The 18397-nt window shown below is 39.4% G+C and overlaps 1 protein-coding gene across 1 annotated transcript in view; it reads right to left on the bottom strand.

Annotated features, from left to right (window-relative positions):
* Nucleotides 1-17763, bottom strand: part of RAD54B (RAD54 homolog B) — a 79171-nt gene extending 61408 nt beyond the window's left edge. The window contains exons 1-3 of the mRNA XM_024572484.3: nucleotides 17598-17763; nucleotides 13061-13221; nucleotides 9619-9787 (exon numbers count right to left, since the gene is read on the bottom strand). Coding sequence (XP_024428252.2) covers nucleotides 9619-9787; nucleotides 13061-13195 — 304 coding nt within the window. The 5' untranslated portion in view covers nucleotides 13196-13221; nucleotides 17598-17763. The remainder of the gene's footprint in view (nucleotides 1-9618; nucleotides 9788-13060; nucleotides 13222-17597) is intronic.
* Nucleotides 17764-18397: the final 634 nt, after the last annotated feature.

Genomic DNA, 18397 nt, shown 5'->3' with positions numbered 1-18397 from the left:
AGTTGTTTGCTTAGTTTGCTTTTGTTTTTGTTTTAGGTGTGGTTGTTAATAACTGTGAGTTTGCTGTCATTTTTACTGTTCATATTTTTTCATCTTCTTTTTCTTAGATAAAGCCCTTCAACATTTCATATAATAATGGCTTGGTGATGACGAACTCCTTGAACTTGACCTTATCTGGGAAGTACTTTATCTGCCCTTTCATTCTAAATGAAAGCTTTGCTGGATAGAGCAATCTTGGATGTAGGTCCTTGCCTTTCATGACTTGGAATACTTCTTTCCTGCCCCTTCTTGCCTGCAAAGTTTCTTTTAAGAAAGCAGCTGACAGTCCTATGGGAACTCCTTTGTAGGTAACTGTCCCCTTGTCTCTTGTGGCTTTTAAGATTCTCTCCTTATCTTTAATCTTGGCTAATGTAATTATGATGTGCCTGGGTGTGTTCCTTGGGTCCGACTTCTTTGGTAGTCTCTGAGCTTCCTGGACTTCCTGGAAGTATATTTCCTTTGCCAGATTGGGAAAGTTCTCCTTCATTATTTGTTCAAATAAGTTTTCAATTTGTTGCTCTTCCTCTTCTCCTTCTGATACCCCTATGATGAGGATGTTGGAATGTTTAAAGATGTCCTGGAGGTTCCTAAGCCTCTTCTCATTTTTTTGAATTCTTGTTTCTTCATACTTTTCTGGTTGAATGTTTCTTTCTTCCCCTAGTACTCTTTATCACTAAGGAAATTACAAGGGTTTTAGGAGCTCTGTGCCAGGAACTGGGGAGAGAGACCAATATAGGTATTTTCTAATAATCTCACAGAGTCACGGTATAAAATTTACTCCAGCATGCTACCTGAATCACAGATTTACTCCACACAATCTAAACTGACATGCATCTTCATAGAGCAGCTCCGGGTCAACAATCAAGAAACTCAGTTTGGCAAAGTCTTGTCCTTGGGATAAAAACATTATGACCTAAAGGAGGAGCCAGTGTCCCTGAAGTTGGTTGGCAAGAACCTAGCCTTTAGTTAAATTCTGTATACTATAAATGTTGCCAAGTAACTCAAATTTATTTTAGCTTTTTTTTTTTCACTTCATAATTTTGGATGTTGAAGGTGTCTCACCAACATTCTTTTTACCCCCCCTTCACAGCAGTCTCCTAGGTCTAAGGTCAGGAATCCCTCTGGTCACAGCAAAGTGGCCCGATAGCACCGAACTGTAAAATCTTATTTAATGATTATGAGTAGGCACCATCCACTTGTCATCAGACAGATGAGAAAAAGTAATGTGGCCCCAACAGTTGTTAGATCTATCATTTGACATGAGGGGAGCCAGTCTAAGCACAAAGCCAATACCGCAAATGCCTGATGGGAAAAAGAGAAAGAAACTGGGCCCATGATGACACCCTTTAAAGTCCTAGGCCAGTCAATCCTGAAGCCCGGAATTTCCAGTGACACATACCACTAAAAATCAATTAGATAAGCCAGTATTTTTATCAATACTTAAAACAAAAGTGTTGTAACTGGTATAAAAAAAAATTCTGCTGTGTTTTTTCTTTCTTTCCATTGTGCTTATCCTATTTGCCTATTTTATCTTGCTTAAATCACTACTTCCCACATTTTGTTTTTAAATGAGAATTCGAAGAAGATGCAAGATATGAACAGAGTTCATTCTTCCCCAAAAAAGTAGCGGCTGAATGCCGTCATTGTTTCAATTATTCTATACTGGTCCTCCCAAAAGCATAAAGCAGACTCCCAGATTACAGCTCTGTTCAAACAAGAATACTCCCATTCGCACCCAATCCAGATAACTGAGAAAGAGGTCTTAGACCAAATAACATCCTAGCTAGTGAAGACATTTTCCAAAAGACAGCTTAGGGAACACACCTCACAAAGTCTATACAACAGTAGTTTTTTAGCATTGGGGGAAGGAGAGCAAGAGATACAGGCCTATTTGAGAAACTCAGAAAAGCTCTAGAGAAAAATACATGTGTGTATGCACACCCTTCTGCTTGAATTGCTTCCTATTCACCCAACTGCAAGGAAGGAATTCCTGCCCTACTGTTAGGGGGATGGTCCAACACACAACACCTGATACTATACAGGGCAGGTAGTCATATATACTCACAGCCCAGGGAACGAGGACACCAAACTCATGCAGGGCCCTCAGAGGTTACCCTCTGGAACAGAGTGACGCACCAGGGGCTGTGGGAGGCAGCCTTCATAGTATCAAGGGTGGGGAGGGCACCCTGGTGGATATGAAGGATGTGATTGGCTTGTTTGAATAATTCTTCAGCTGGCAGGGAACTAAGCCTTATGGACAATAAGGGGACACATAACTAAACCTGGTAAGCTCAGGGGAGGCCTGTGTGGTGGCCTGAAAAACTCAAGACCTAAAGTAACCACATAGGATGGTCTGAAATTAAAACTTATTAACTACAAGCAGTTTATGGCGAGTAGTCATGTCCTGGGCTGCAATCTTCCCTGACAAAAGTCAATCTTTACCTTAATTGAGCCTGTCTATTGTCTTTTGCATCTATAACATACCTTTGGAATGTCAAGGTAACTTCCCTTTTGCCAAACCTCTTGAGTACAACCACCAGAGCAGAAATCACAAATGCTCATGTTGTCACCATTAATTGTTGACTGTTAACTATGCTGTACCCACCTATGTAAAAGAAGTACGCGTTTATCATTTTACTTTTTTTATCCAATCCCAGACTTTTTTTATGCACCCTGCTTTGCTTTCTCCTGCCTCCCAAATCTATCACTCTTTGCCTCCTCTTGACTGTAATGTATAAAATAAGGTGCAAAACTGCCATTTTCTGGAGCATTTTCTCAATCTGTTGAGGTTTGCTTCCTGGCAATTGTTGTCAGTTTGGCTCAAATAAACTCATAAAAAGTCTTAGAGGCTTGAACGTTTCTTACTTTCTTACACTGACAAGCCTACTACTGAGGGATAAACAGAAACTGCACCTGATCCATTCAATGGGATCTAGCTAAGGGACCTGACCTCAGGAGCAGAGTGGGAGGGGGGACCTGTAGTTAGGCCATTCAAGGCCTCATGATTTTTCTCAATGTCAAGGCAGCACATAACACTGATCCTTAATTTTAGGTCTTAAACCACACCCTCCCTTACAAACACATACACTACCCTTAATTACCCATGCTAATTAAGAACCACTCCTAGACAGCAGAATGGTGGTTTCCAGGATTGACGAGGGATGAGGGAAGACAAAGAGAGTAAAGGGAGTAAAAAATATGGTGATGGAAAGAGACGAGACTTTGGGTGGTGAGCACACAATGGAGTATAGAGATGTGTTATAAAGCTGTACACCTGAAATTTAAATTAACCAATGGTACCTGAATACATTTAGCTTTTAAAACAGAACTGCCCTGGCTGGTGTGGCTCAGTAGATTGGTTGCTGGCCTGCAAACCAAAGGGTCACTGGATCGATTCCCAGTCAGGGCACATGCCTGGGATGCAAGCCAGGTCTCCACTTGGGGGCATGCAAGAGGCAAGTGATCGACGTATCTCTTGCACATCAAAGTTCTCTCCCTCTATCTCCCTCCCTTCCCCTCTAAAAATAAATAAAATCTTTAAAAGAAAAAAAAAAGAACCACTGCTCAGTACGTATATCATCTGACTATTGCCTTTTCCCATGAGTGTCCCATCTTAGAAAAAAGCAAGCAATGCTCTATGCTCAGAATTTGGTAGCTCAGTCTCCTAGAAATGGTCCTTGATAATACCTAAATAGTCTCAAACCTGCTCAAAATGATTTGGAGGGATGCAAATGAGAGGGGCAATAGTCAAATGACCAGGATCCTTTTTTGCTGACCTGATTCCAGGATAAAGTTGAGCAAATGTATTCATTTCTGTCCAATGCAGGAATACAAAGGACAGTCCCTGTGTGTAGGTTGCCTGAAAAGCCCCTCAAAAATACTGAAAACTAAAGGCAAATGATTTAGGGAAGAATGATATTCACTGGTGTTTTTAAGAGGTAGAGATATACCTATCATGGTTTCCCTCTTTAGCAGACTGAGCTCCTGACATTGTCCAATATCTAGACTAGAAAACAACTCTACACATCCCCAAAATTAAGATACCCACTTATTCCCTAACCCAAATCTCCATAAGGAGCCCCTAAAAACAAAGGATGGCTTCCTGATTCTTAATATGCTTTTCTGTGGGAATAGAATATAGTGCATTTGAGAATTCAGTACTTATAGTTGTATAAGGAATTAAGAGTCACAACAGAAAAGATAGTCACAAAATTTTTTTTAAGTAGTTTCCTTTCAAATAGCCTTTCTGGCTTGCTTATTAATATCAACATTTCTTTTTTTTATTTTATTTTCAATTACAGATGACATTCAATATTATTAGTTTCAGGTGTACAATGTAGTACTTAGACATTTACATAATTTACAAAGTGATCTCCCCAGTAAGTCTAGGATACACCTGTCACCGTACGTGTGCATTAAAATATTATCGACTATATTCCCTATGCTGTACATTCCCATGGCTATTTTGTAATTACCTATTTGTACTTTTTTTTGTAATTTTTATTGTTATTCAACTATTTGTACTTCTTAGTCCCTCTCCCTTTTGCATCCAGTCCCCTAACCACTCCCCCACCTGGCAATCCTCTGTTCTGTTTCTGAATCTGCTTGTTCTGTTCATTCATTTATTTTGTTCTTTTTTTTTTTTTTAAGATTTCTTTATTTATTTTTAAAGAGACGGAAAGGGACGGAGAAGGAGGGGGAGAGAAACAACGATGTGTGAGAGATGCATAGATCCACTGCCTCTCACACACTCCCAGCTGGGAGCCTGGCCCCAATCCAAGCATGTCACCTGACAGGGAATTGAACTCGCAACCTTTCAGTTTACAGTCCAGTGCTTACTCCACTGCCCGAACCAGCCAGGGCCTATTTTGTTCTTATGTAAAAAAGATTCCACATACAAATAGAGCCATATGTTATTTGTCTTTATGGACACTCAGGTTGCTTCTATATCTGGGCTACTGTAAATAATGCTGCAATGAGCATAGACACACATATATCTTTGGGAATTAGTGTTTTAGATTTCTTTCGATAAAAATCCAGAAGTGGAATTGCTGGGTCATAATGTAGTTCTATTTTTAATTTTTTGAGGAATCTCCATACTGTTTTCCATAGTGACAATACCAATTTTCAATCCCACCAACAGATTAAAGAGACTCAAAGGGCATGAAACTAAATACAACATGTAATCATGGACTAGCGGTATGAAAACGTTTATCTTGAGTATGCCCATCTGACCTCTTGGGTGATCGGGTTCATTGTCAATGAGAAGTAATGTCAGCAGTGTGCTTAAAATATTGAGTAAACCATGCTGTAAACAGACGTGCCATCATCCAGGCTTTCTTGTTCCACTTGTAAAGCACAAGCAGAGTAGATTTAGCATAATTCTTAAGGGCTCTAGGATTCTCAGAATGGTAAATGAGCACTGGCTTCAAATTAAAGTCACCAGCTGCATTAGCTGCTAACAAGAGTCAGCCTGTCCTTTGAAGCCAGGCACTGACTTCTCTCTAGCAATGAAAGTCCTACATGGCATCTTCTTCCAACATAAGGCTGTTCTGTCTACACTGAGTATCTGCTGTTTAGTGTGGCCACCTTCGTTACTTATCTTTGCTAGACCTTCTGAGTAGCTTTCTGTGACTTCTCCTTCAGTACTTGCTGCTTCACCTTGGAGATAGCTTTTTACCTTAAACCTCATGAGCACACCTCTGCTAGCTTCAAACTTTTCTTCTGCAGTTTCCTCACATCACTCAGCCTTCACAGGATGGAAGACAGTTAGGGCTTTGCTCTGGATTAGGCTTTGGCTTAAGGTAATGTTGTGGCTGGTCTGTTCTTCTGTTTCACTTTCTTATCATGCATGTGTTCACTGGAGTCGCACTTTCCATTTCCTTCAAGAACTCTTTCTTTGCACTCACAATTTAGCCAACTGTCACAGGAGGCCTGGCTTTTGGCCTATCGCAGCTTTCAACATGCCTTTGTCACTAGGCTTAATCATTTCTAGCTTTTGATTTAAAATGAGATGTGCAACTCTTCCTTTCACTTGAACACTGGAGGGTTACTAACCGACCTAACTTCAATATTGTTGACTCAGGAAATAGGGAGGCCCAAAGAGAAGGAGAGAGGGGGGGAAACAGCCATTCAGTAAAGCAGCCAGAATGCACACAACATTTGAGGATTAAATTCACTGTCTTGTATCAGCGCAGGTCATGGTGCCCAAAACAATTTCAATAGTAACCTCAAGGATCACTGATCACAGACCACAACAAATATAACAGTAATGAAAAAGTCTGAAATATTGCCAAGAATTATCAAAATGTGACACAGCAAATGCTACTGAAAAATGGAGTCAGCAGACTTGCCTGACACAGGGTTGCCACAAACCTTCAATTTGTAAAACAACACATCTGCAAAGTGCAGTAAAACAAGTACGCCTATATGTACTTGCATATGGGTTGAGCATCACAATAAATGGCACATACATTGTTCATACATTGCTGGTGGGAGTACACACTGGAAGTAACCTCTGCAGGGGGCAATTCATTGTTATCCATCCAAAGAACAAATGCACATACTTTGAAACCAGCACCCTACTCCGACTTATTTATCCTATGGGTATATTCTCACATACATTTATAATATAGAGATATTCGTTATTGTTTTGTTTGTCATAACAAAAGATGCCAAGCAACCTAAATAACCATTAATAAGGCCCTGATTAAATATATTTGGCAAATCCATACAACAGAATATCAAGTAGTTTTTAAATAGAAAGAGGTAGTTCTAACTGTACTGACGAAAAGATTTCAAAGACAAACTGTTACAGTGAAAATGCAAACTATGGAACAGTGCAGCTAGTGAAAAATCATCTGTATGGGAAAATATATTACAAATGTTTCCAAATAGAGAATATCTCAAAGATATGCAAAATACTGGTAAGTAGTTGCATCTGGGGGAAGAAACTAGCTAGCCAGGGATCAAGGAAGGGGGACTTCTTACTATATTTCTCATGACTTCTGAATTTTTTTACCATGTGCATTCATTACCTAGTTTTTTACCTAAAAAAAAAAAAAAAGGTCACAAGGGACTATTGATTCTATTCATACGAAATATCCAGAACAGGCAAAACCATAGGGATAAAAAGCAGATTAGTGGTTACCAGGGCTGGGAAGAGAGTAGGGAATGGGGAGTTGACTGCTTAATTGTCCCTGTTTTCCTTTCAGTGGGATGAAAATATTCTGGAACTAGGTAGTGGTACTGGTTACGCTACACTGTAAACGTGCTAAATGCCACTGAATTGTGCACTTTAAAGTGGTGAATTTTATGTTATGGATATTTTAACCTAACAAAAAAAAATCAAACATTTATGAATTAAATATAAATAGAACCAATAAAATTCAAAATTGCATTAATTTGGTAATGACACTTTACTGAAATTAGTAATCACACAGGTTCTTCTGCAATAGAGTACATGATGGCTCAATTCGTTGGCCAACACTATCTGAACACATGCAACCTTGATTTGGTAGGAGTAAACTACCAAGACATTCCGTCCACCCCTGTTCTTATCTGCAGACACGAAATCTTCAGTAATACTCCAAAAGATTCAGCATATGCTTACTTTTATTCATATAATTTAACAGAAAACACAAATGAGGCAAAACGTTCACAACTACTCAATGTAGAATTGGATTATTCTCTTCTACATGTGGAGGATATCTTTCAAAAGAAAAAGGCAATGGAGGAAAAATGAAGATATATTTTAACTGGAACACATAGGCTTGGACCTTCAACTCAAGGTGGATTAGATCTAGGATTGAAAGGTTATCAAAAGGTGAATGGGCACTACACAGGTCTTTTACCTCCATACCTTCCTATACACAACATCCCTCTCCAGCAAGCAACACAGAAAGCAAGATGCTTCTTACAATGCTGTTTTTCCCAGTTAACCTCTTTGAATGACAGGCAGGAAGGTTATCAGAAGGTTGGCACAGGTTCCTCAGTCCAGTGAATGTACTAAATCAGAGAAGGATTAAGGAATTAAGGGTTGAGTAAATTAACTCTCTCTTTAATGTATCTTTTTTTAAAGATTTTATTTATTTATTTTTAGAGAGAGGGGAAGAGAGGGAGAAAGAGAAGGAGAGAAACATCAACATGTAGTTGCCTCTCAAGTGCCCCAGACCGGACCAGGCCTGTAACCCAGGCATGTGCCCTAGACTGGGAATCAAACCAGCAACCCTTTGATTCACAGGCCGGCGCTCAATCCACTGAGCCACACTAGCCAGGGCCCTCTTTAATGTATCTTAGCTCTTAACTCTTTTCTTATATTTAGCAGGGAAGAGAATAAGAAACCATAGTAAAATCCCAAATAAAAATTAAATATACCCCAAGTAAGTAACATGTCATGTGTGATACTGTAGAGTCCAAGTATTATTCTCTGGAGAAGAGATTAGTTACCGTGACAGGAAACAAAAACAGGTGTACATTATCTGCTATGGGCTTGGGAGTAGAGAAGAAAGTGTAGGAAAATAGGATATTGATCTAGCAAAGATGGAAGGAAGAAAAGAGGGAGGGAAGTAAGGTAGAAAGAAAGGACAGAGCGAATCAGTGAAACATGGCAGCAGTGACACCGCCCTGCCCAGGGCTGCTTCTGCAAATCTTCCCTGAATTGGTTCCAGCTCCAAAGTCCTTCCCAACTTTTAAAAAGTTATGGGGAACATAAATGGCACCAAGGAAGCTGGCCGCTTGAGAAAATACAGAATTCCTTTCTGCCTCAACAAGAAATGAACCCATTTATAGGTAAAATTAATTAATCATCACCAAGCTCAAGAACTTCCTTTAAAAGGGGTAAGCCTTTGAGGCACTTTTGTCGATTTATACTGGTATCTTAAGGATGGCAGTTACAAGTCCACAGACCAGCAGATGGGGCTCTCTCCCTGAATATGGTTATTCAACCAAAAATTAATAAAATACAATTTGGAAAAATGTAGTCTTGATGTTGCCTTTCACAAGGTCAAATAAACATCTGTGAACAATCCTAATTATTTTTTTAATTACCTGAAAAATACTGATCTATTACAGATACAAAAAGAACCATAATCATTTTAACTCAATCAACAAAGTAGGAGAAGGAATGTTTGTTAAATGCTTGGTTTTCCGGGAACGATATACCTTCATAATTCCCATCTAACCAACCTGAAGTTACTCCATGGACTACAATGAATTAACCATTTTACTTACTTCAAGTTCATCTCTGCAATTCTAGTAGTTAACATATTTTTTTAATGTTTTTTCACATCTTTAAACACATTTTGGTAACTGAGTAAAAAACCATAGTTGACCATTAAGTTTACAATGAACAATATTAGACATATACCTATTATAAAATATAAGATTTGAATTACATGGCTACTAATCCAGTCATTAAGATAAATTATGAAACAAGAAATCTAAATTGCCAACAATCTATTGGTTTTATAGCAATAACTTTCAAATGTAACATTTTCATTCTAATAAATAATCAATTTAAATAATACGGTAATAAAACTGGCCAAGTGTAAACATGATTAATAAAAAGTCCAGTCTTACCTGTATGATGTAAGTTTAATGTTGGCATTGCAAATGTTTCAAAACAATCTTTTCCCCTGTAATTATCCTCATGATTCATTTCTCTAACACTTTCCTCAGTAGGCAGGAGATTTAAACTGCATATTCTGGGGTCGGTTTGTGATTGGAGGAAAGTATTATTTGCAGCACCCTATAAGAACAAAATATTCAGAAAATATCTAATTTTCCATATTTTTACATAATAAATTCCTAATTTAAAACATGAGCTACCAGTTTAGTTTCTCTGTATATTAACAGGGAATAGATATTTTAAAATAAATTTTATACCCAATTTTTATTGTATTTTAGTTTTAAATATGTCTAAAAGCTGAAAGACATAGAATAAAAATTGTGTTTATGATTATAGTGTATTTTAAATAACATATCACAAGAGCTTTTAAACAAATTATAACATGCTATTCTCATAGTCAATTATACTTTTTCTTGCTAAATTTCTCAATATTAAAATCAACACTTAGCCCTGGCTGGTGTGTCTCAGTGGACTGTGTGCTGGCCTGCAAACCAAAGGGTCACTGGTTTGATTCCCAGTCAGGGCACGTGCCTGAGTTGCAGGCTGGGTCCCCATTTGGGGGCACACAAGAGGCAACCCGCACATTGACATTGCTCTCCTTTTTTTCTCCCTCCCTTCCCCTCTGTCTAAAAATAAAATAAAATCTTTTAAAAAATAAAGTAAAATAAAATCAACACATATTGCTAATTTTTATAATACTGTCAGTGTATTGTTTTTATTTTTTTAATTTATTAAAATTTTTATTTATTTTTAGAGAGAGGGGGAGGGAGGGGAAGAGAGGCAGAGAAACAATGACATGTGAGAGAAACATCAATAGGTTGCCTCTATCACACCCCCAATTGGGGACCTGGCCCTCAACCCACGCACATGCCCGACCAGGAATAGAGCCTGTGAAATTTCAGTTAGCAGGCCAGCACTCAACCCACTGAGCCACACTAGCCACGGCTACATTTCTTGCTGAAGGCTATAAGGGAGAATACATTTCCTTGTCTTTTCAACTTTCTAAAAACCACCCACATTCCTTGGTTTGTGGCCCCTTTGACCACTTCAAAGCCAACTATGTTGCACCCCTCTAACCCTGTTTCCATAATCTCTTTCTCTGAACCTCTCTTCTGTCTCCCTCTACTTTTTACTATCCTGGGCCAACCCAGATAATCCAGGATTATTATCCCATCTCAAGGTCCTTAACATTAATCACTTAGTTAAAAAGCTCCTTGTGCCATGTGATATTCACAAATTCCAAGGATTAAGCATGGACATTTTTAGAGCCATTTTTCTGCCTACCATAGTATGTTTGAGTTTTTAAAAAATAATAATCCACCCCAGCTGGTGTGGCTCAGTGGATTGAGCAACAGCCTGCAAAGCAAAGGGTGGCTGGTTTGATTCCCAATCAGGGCACATGCCTGCATTGGGGGCCAGGTCCCCAGTAGGGGGCACGTGAGAGGCAACAACACATTATTAATGTTTCTCTCCCTCCCTCACTCCCTCCCCTCCCCTGTGTCTAAAAATAAATAAATAAAATCTTTAAAAATAATAATAATAATAATCCACATTGTGATACCTTTATAAATATTCATTATAAAAAATTTCAGAGACATTCAAAAAAATCTATCTGATAAGATTTTAAAGTAAGTCATAGTAATAAACTAATAGAGGTCATAAGTTTTATTTTTTGCAACATGTTATTTTGATATAATTTCAGAGTTACAGAAACATTCCAAAAATAAGGTAAGAAAGTCCCATACACCCTTTACCAGATTCAGCACATGTTTACATTTTGTAACATTTACTTTCCTTCTTTCCCTGCCTCCCTCCTCCCTTCTGTGTGTGTGTGTCTTCTGTGTGCGTGTACATTTCAGAGTTAGCTGGAGGCACTGTGCTCCTTTTCCTCTAAGCACTTCCAAGTGGTTACCGAAGGCCACATTGTTGTGTAATTCCATTTATATAAAATGGCCATAACAGGCAAATCTATAGACACAGAAAGTGGATTAGTGGTGACCAAGGGCTGAGAGATCTGAAGAAATAGGGGAATGAGTGCTGCTGTGTATAAGGTTTCTTTTCAGAGTGATGAAAATGTTCTAAAGTTGATTTCGGTAATTGTTGCACAACTCTGTATATACTAAAAATCACTGAATTGCAGTAGCTAGGTTGTATGGTATGTGAAGCATATTTAAATAAAGCTGGCTTTTTAAAAAATTATTTTAAATGAAAAACTATGTTTTCTACTTACGTTGTAGCCAGAATTCTAAAAATAAGTAGGATAAAACACATGAAGACCAGTTCTGGCCAGTGTGATTCAGTTGGAGTGTCATCCCATAGAACAAAAGGTTGTGGGTTCAATTTCCAGTCAGAACACACACCCTGGTTGTGGGTTTGATCCCAGGTAGGATCATGTATGAGAAGGCAACCAACTGATGTTTCTCTCACTTTGATGCTTCTCTCTCTCTGTCTCTCTACCTCCCTCCCTCCCTCTCTCTCTAAAAGCAATGAAAAATTGGCCTCGGGTGAGGAAACACATACACACAGTGGTAATTATTGCACAACAGTGTAAACTTAATGTCACTTACTTGGACACTAGAAAATGGCAAAATGGCAAATTTCGTTATATATATTTTACCGCAATAAAAAAGAGAAAAACATTAATAGACTTTAATCTCCATAGCATAAATGGATCAGAGAACTGTAGAGTAGCAGAAATATGGATTACCCATTTTATATACTTTCTATATACCTTCTACACACCTAAGACCAAAACAATCCTTTCCTTAGTAGTAAATTGCATATTTTAAGACTGCTTCAAGCATTTACTTTTTATAAGTAAAATGAAAGGAATGTCCAGAATAAATCATTATTTCCATATGTCTCTTTAAACAGCCTCACTTAAAGTTTTCACTTATTTGTATTGTATTGTTAAACAGAACACTAATCAGAGTAATTTTTTTTACCCCTAACCTCACACAGGTATTTTTTACTGTTACCAAAAGTTTATTTTATGGACCCAACTGTGTGTCATTCCTTTTTTTAAAATTTGGTCATTATTTTTAAGGTTTTGAGAAGACTTTGTCAGAAATGCTGAAAATCTTATAGGCAGTAAATATTTTTAACTCTTTAAATGACATTCTTTTTTTAATATGCACCCAAGGATATGTTCATTGATTTTAGAGAGAGAGGCAGAAAGAGGGAGGGAGGGAGGGAGAGAAACATCAATCAGTTGCTGCCCTTCTGCACCCCACCTCACAGCCTAGGTGTGTGCCCTGGTCAGGGATGCAACCTGCAACCTCATGATGCACGAGACTCCACTCCAACCAACTGAGCCACCCAGCCAAGGCTAAATGGCACTTTTTATAAATACATGTTTCTCTACATTATGCTGCCTTCACTTTTTTTTTTTACCTCAAATAATTCCGTATCTGGATCCAGCTTTGTAATCTCTCCATTGGGACTTGGATCGCTTCTTGCAGGTGGTATAAATTTTGGTTTTTTGAAGGGTTTCCCCTGCAACTGACTTGGTGCTGCAGATCGTCTCATAGTCAGCACTACAAACCTGAAAAACACTAAAAACAAAAATCGTCCATGAATATGACTGGCATCACTTCCAAATATAAAAATATCTCATCACTACAACCATGATATCTTAAAAAATATGAGAGAATAAGCCAAAGCAGTTCAGGGTGGCAAGGAATCTAGAACCTGGACGTAGTCGGGCACAGAAGAGCTCTTCGGGATCACGAGCGGGGAGGGATCTGAAGAGTGGCAGTGGCATCTTCTTATGTCACCCATGAGAGATTTGGTAGCTGGAAAAGCCCAGCCCCTTCAGACAGTGTGACTGTCACCAATTTACAGTTAGCCCAATGAAATGCAAATGGATGTGATGTGAGTTACTGTTGAACCAAGACGGCGGAGGAGTAAGTGGAAACTACGCCAGCCTCCTCCCAATGACCAATCTGGAATTACAACTAAATTGTACAGAAATCATCCTGAATAACCAACTGAACACTAGCTAGAGAAGCCTTATGACCATAGAGAGAGGGAAGAAGCCACTTAACCACAACATGACTGGTAGGGAGTGAAGTGGAGACGCAAGAGGGCTGAGTTCCCACAGACGGCAGCTGAAGTTCCACAGGGATATTTCAGCCAGCAGGGGTTTCCCCTGAGAAGTGTGGGATCTAAACCCCAAGCTGAGCTCCCCAGCCTACAGCACCAGAGCCTGGAAAGGAAGCCAGATAACATCCAGCTGTAAGAAGCTGCAGGGTTTCTGTCTGCCAGGGAGAGACCATTGGAGATATACAGAGCCTCTTAAAGGGCCAACACACAAAATTTCATTTGCAGCTTCTTACCCTAGGCTCCAGCAAAGGGAGGGCACAGTAGATTAGAGACAAGTGAGGAGAGTCTGGGGCAAGTGTCTCTGGGGAGAGAACTAAAGGAACAGCAACCAGGATCCCTGTGCTGAGTCATTCCCCATAATGCAAATGCAGTCTTTCCCAGGCAGTGCAACCCCCTTCAAGTGGCATCAGCCTGCTGGGAAGCAATAACCCTGCCTGCAGGAATTACTCGGCCCCACCCTGTGGAGCTTAAGCTGGCTGCTGAGTCCAGCTTGAGGCTATATCAGTGATTAGTTTAACAACTAAGGTAGAGCTTTGGGAGCTCTGAGACTTTAGCTGACCCTCCCCTGGGCCTGGTGCTCATAAAGCCAGCCTTGGTGCGCAGCCTGGTTCTTTCTGTGCACAAACAAGCCCAGCTGAGGGAGCCACCTGCTGTGGATCACTGATAGCTCCAAACTGGTTGCCCAGGGCCAGTCACAAGCAGCATCTGACAAAGGCCTACAACCGAGTCTTTGCAGATCTACCTAAAACACAGAAATAAATACAAAGCAGCAACCAAAATGGAAAGACAAAGAAAGAGACCCCAAATGAAAAAAATGAGAATTCTCCAGAAGAACTAGATAAACTGGGGCAAGCAACTTATCAGATAAAAGTTCAGAGTAATAATTATAAAGATACTCAGCAGCACCCTGGCTGGTGTGGCTCAGTAGATTGAGAGTAGGCCTGTGAACTAAAAGGTCACCAGTTTGATTCCGGGTCAGGGCACATGCCTGGATTGCAAACCAGGTACTGGTTGGGGGCATGAGAGAGACAATAGATTGATGTATCTCTCATGCATTGATGTGTCTCTCCCTCTCTTCCTCTCTCTCTAAAAATAAATAAATAAAATATTTTAAATAAAAATAAAGGTATTCAACAGCATAAAAAAGACATAGAAACCATAAAAAAAGGATGAGTCCAAAATAAAGAATGCAATATCTGAAATAAATAATACACTGGAAGGAATAAACAGTAAGTTATATGAAGCAAAGGATCAAATCAGTGATTTGGGAGACAAAGTAGAAAAAAATAGCCAGGCAGAGCAGCAAAAAGAAAAAAAGGTTTTAAAAAATGAGGAGAGCTTAAGAACTATTTGGACAACAAGAAGTGTAACAACATCCACATCATGGAAGTACCAGATGGAGAAGAGAGTGAGCAAGGGATCAAGAACCTACTTGAAGAAATAATGATGGAAAATTTCCCTAATCTGGTGAAGGATAAAGACACACAAGTCCAGGAAGCTCAGAGTCCCAAATAAGTTGGACCCAAAGAGGCCTACACCCAGACACATCATAATTAAAACGTAAAGACTTAAAGACAAGGAGAGAATACTAAAAGCCACAAGAGAAAAGCAGATAGCTTTTACCTACAAGGGAGCACCAGTTAGACTGTCATCCGATTTCACAACAGAAACATTTCAGGCCAGAAAGGAGTGGTGTGAAAGATTTAAGGCGATCGGGGGAGGGAGGTGGGTTTGGCTGGAGTGGGGTGGAAGGGTGGGGAGAAAATGCAGACAACTATAATTGAACAACAATAAAAAAATAAATAAAAATTTAAAAAATTAAAAAGAAAATATTTAAGGCGATGAAAAGCAAGGAACTACAACCAAGGCTACTTTACCCAGAGAGGCTATCATTTAAAATTGAGGGAGAAATAAGGAGCTTCCCAGACAAGAAAAATTTAAGGAGTTTGTTAACACCAAACCAGTACTGCAACAAATGTGAAAGGGCTTGCTTTAAGAAGAAAAAAAAAGAGAAAGAAAAAAGAAACAGAGGAAAATAGACTAACAACAAAATGGCAATAAATACATCCCTATCAATAATCACATTAAATGTAAATGGCTTAAGTGCTCCAACCAAAAGACATGGGTAGCTGAATGGATAAGAAAACCAGGTCCATATGTATGCTGCCGCCAAGAGACCCACCTCAGACCAAAAGTACACTCAGACTCAATGTGAAAGGATGGAAAAAGTAATTTCATGCAAATGGAAAGGAATAAAAAACTGGGGTAGCAGTGTTTATATCCCACAAAATGGACTTTAAAACCACAGCAAGAGACAAAGAAGGACAGTACACAATAACACAAGGAACTATCCAACAAGAGGATATAACCCTACATACCCAACACAGGAGCACCTAAATGTGTGAAGCAAATATTGATGAACGTAAAGGGAGATGGTCAGAAATACAGTCATAGTCGGGGATTCTAACACCCCATTGACTTCAATGGATAGATCTTCCAGACAGAATATCAAGGAGACAGCAGCCTTAAATGACACACTAGATCAAGTGCATTTAATTGACGTCTTCAGAGCATTGTACCTCAAAACAGCAGAATATACATACTTTTCAAGTACACAGGTAATGTTTTCTAGGATAAACCACATGTTAGGACACAAAACAAGTCTCAATAAATTTAAGACTGAAATCATGTCAAGCATCTTCTCTGACCATGATGCGGTGGAACTAGAAATCAATCACAAGAACACTGAAAAACACGTAAAGACATGGAGCTAAATAATATGTTACTAAACAATGAATAGGCCAACGACTAGATCAAGGAAGAAATCAAAAGATACCTGGAAACAAATGAAAATTAGGACACAACAATCCAAAATCTGTGGGACTTTGGAAAAGCAATCCTAAGAGAGAAATTCATAGCATTACTGGGCTATTTCAAAAAAACAAGAAAAAGCTCAAAAAACCAATCTAACTTTACACTTAAAGGAACTTGAAATTAACAACAAAGCACAAAGTGAATAAGAAGGAAAGCAATAATAAAGATCAGAGCAAAAATAAATGAGTAGAGTCTTTTAAAAAAATGTTACAAAAGATCAACGAATCCAAGAGATGGTTCTTTGAAAAGATAAACAAGATTGACAAACCTTTTACCCATACTCATCAAGAAAAAAGGAGAGAGGACCCAAATAAATAAAATTAGAAATGAAAGAGGAGAAGTAACAACTGACACCAAAGAAATACAGAAGGTTGTAAGAAAATACTATGAACAACTATATGCCAACAACTGGACAACCTGGAAGAACTGGATAGATTCCTAGAAACATGCAATCTTCCAAAAATAAATCAGGAAGAATCAGAGAATCTGAACAGACAGATTATACCTAGTGAAATTGAAGCAGTAATCAAAAAACTCCCAACAAACAAAAGCCTTGGACCGGCTGGCTTCACAAATGAATTTTACCAAACATTCCGAGAAGACGCAATCTGGGAGCAACAACGTAAATAAAACAACCAAGAACCAACAACAGACCTCCTCTGCTTTCTTGCACTTTGTGGCTTAAGCCGCTTCTTTCACTTTATCGCCCCAATAGACCGGCGTACAAAAATCTTCCGTTAATTAACACCGTACAGGAGAGTGTATTTAGACTAATGTTGGGGAAAAGAAACCCAAGCCATCGGAGCAAATCGAGCGGACGGCCCGTCCACCACAGGCATAGCCCAACCGCCCACCCCGCGTCCTCTGCCACCAGCCACCGCAGCGCCAGCAGCTAGGGCGTCCTTCACACTCACGATCCCGCTCCGGGACCCGCAGGAGGCAATCACCTTACCTCCTTCCTCGGAGACCTCTGGCGCCTCTCGCAGCTTAGTCCGGCTCGAACCTACAGGGTGCCGCAGTCTCACCTGGAAGTTCTCCTCCTGTTTGCAACGGATCCGAAAGAAGCGCAGTAACCAACCAGCAAGAGGAACCGGAGTAGCCAGCACTTCTTTCACCGCAAGAGGTGCTCAAGGATCCCGCCTCAGCGCAGCCAATCACAGGAGACCCCGTTGCGCGTGCGCACTACGTCCCCACCGCAGCGCTTAGTCCAGCCTGACTCCCATTGGACGACCTTACCGCGCATGTCCTTTTGCATTTCTCCTGGAACGCTGGCAGGTTTCTTCAGATTTTGGTTCAATTCAAAAAAGGTAATTATTTGGTGCCTACAGTCCAAAGATGTAGATGCTGAGGCTACAGACCTCATTTTGAAACATGACATACTTCTTAAATCTGAGAGTATCTACACCAATATGTTCATGCAGTTCGATGGTCTGCCTAGCAGTATTTGCTTTGGAAAAAAAAAGGTATCCATCCATATAAAATGGATTTTACCATGAAGTTAAATTATGTTGCGTTTGAGCAATAAAATGACTTCACCAACTTTGTTAAAATTATATATCCCTTTAAAGTACCTAGTCCGAATAGGCAAACTGACGTTTTAAAAGTGACCTACCACCTTTTAATACTTTAGATACATAGGTCATGGGTCTTTTCAGTAAAAGCATCTCCAAATCAGACCACCACCCGTAGTATCTATAAAAAGATTCCAGTTTTAACAAAACACTTAAAAATATATGACTAGAATAATTTTCC

The sequence above is a fragment of the Desmodus rotundus genome, chromosome 8 (assembly GCF_022682495.2).
Source record: "Desmodus rotundus isolate HL8 chromosome 8, HLdesRot8A.1, whole genome shotgun sequence".
NCBI classification, from domain to species: Eukaryota; Metazoa; Chordata; class Mammalia; order Chiroptera; family Phyllostomidae; genus Desmodus; species Desmodus rotundus.
The sequence above is the reverse complement of the archived record's forward strand: the minus strand, read 5'-3'. Positions and strand labels throughout refer to the sequence as shown.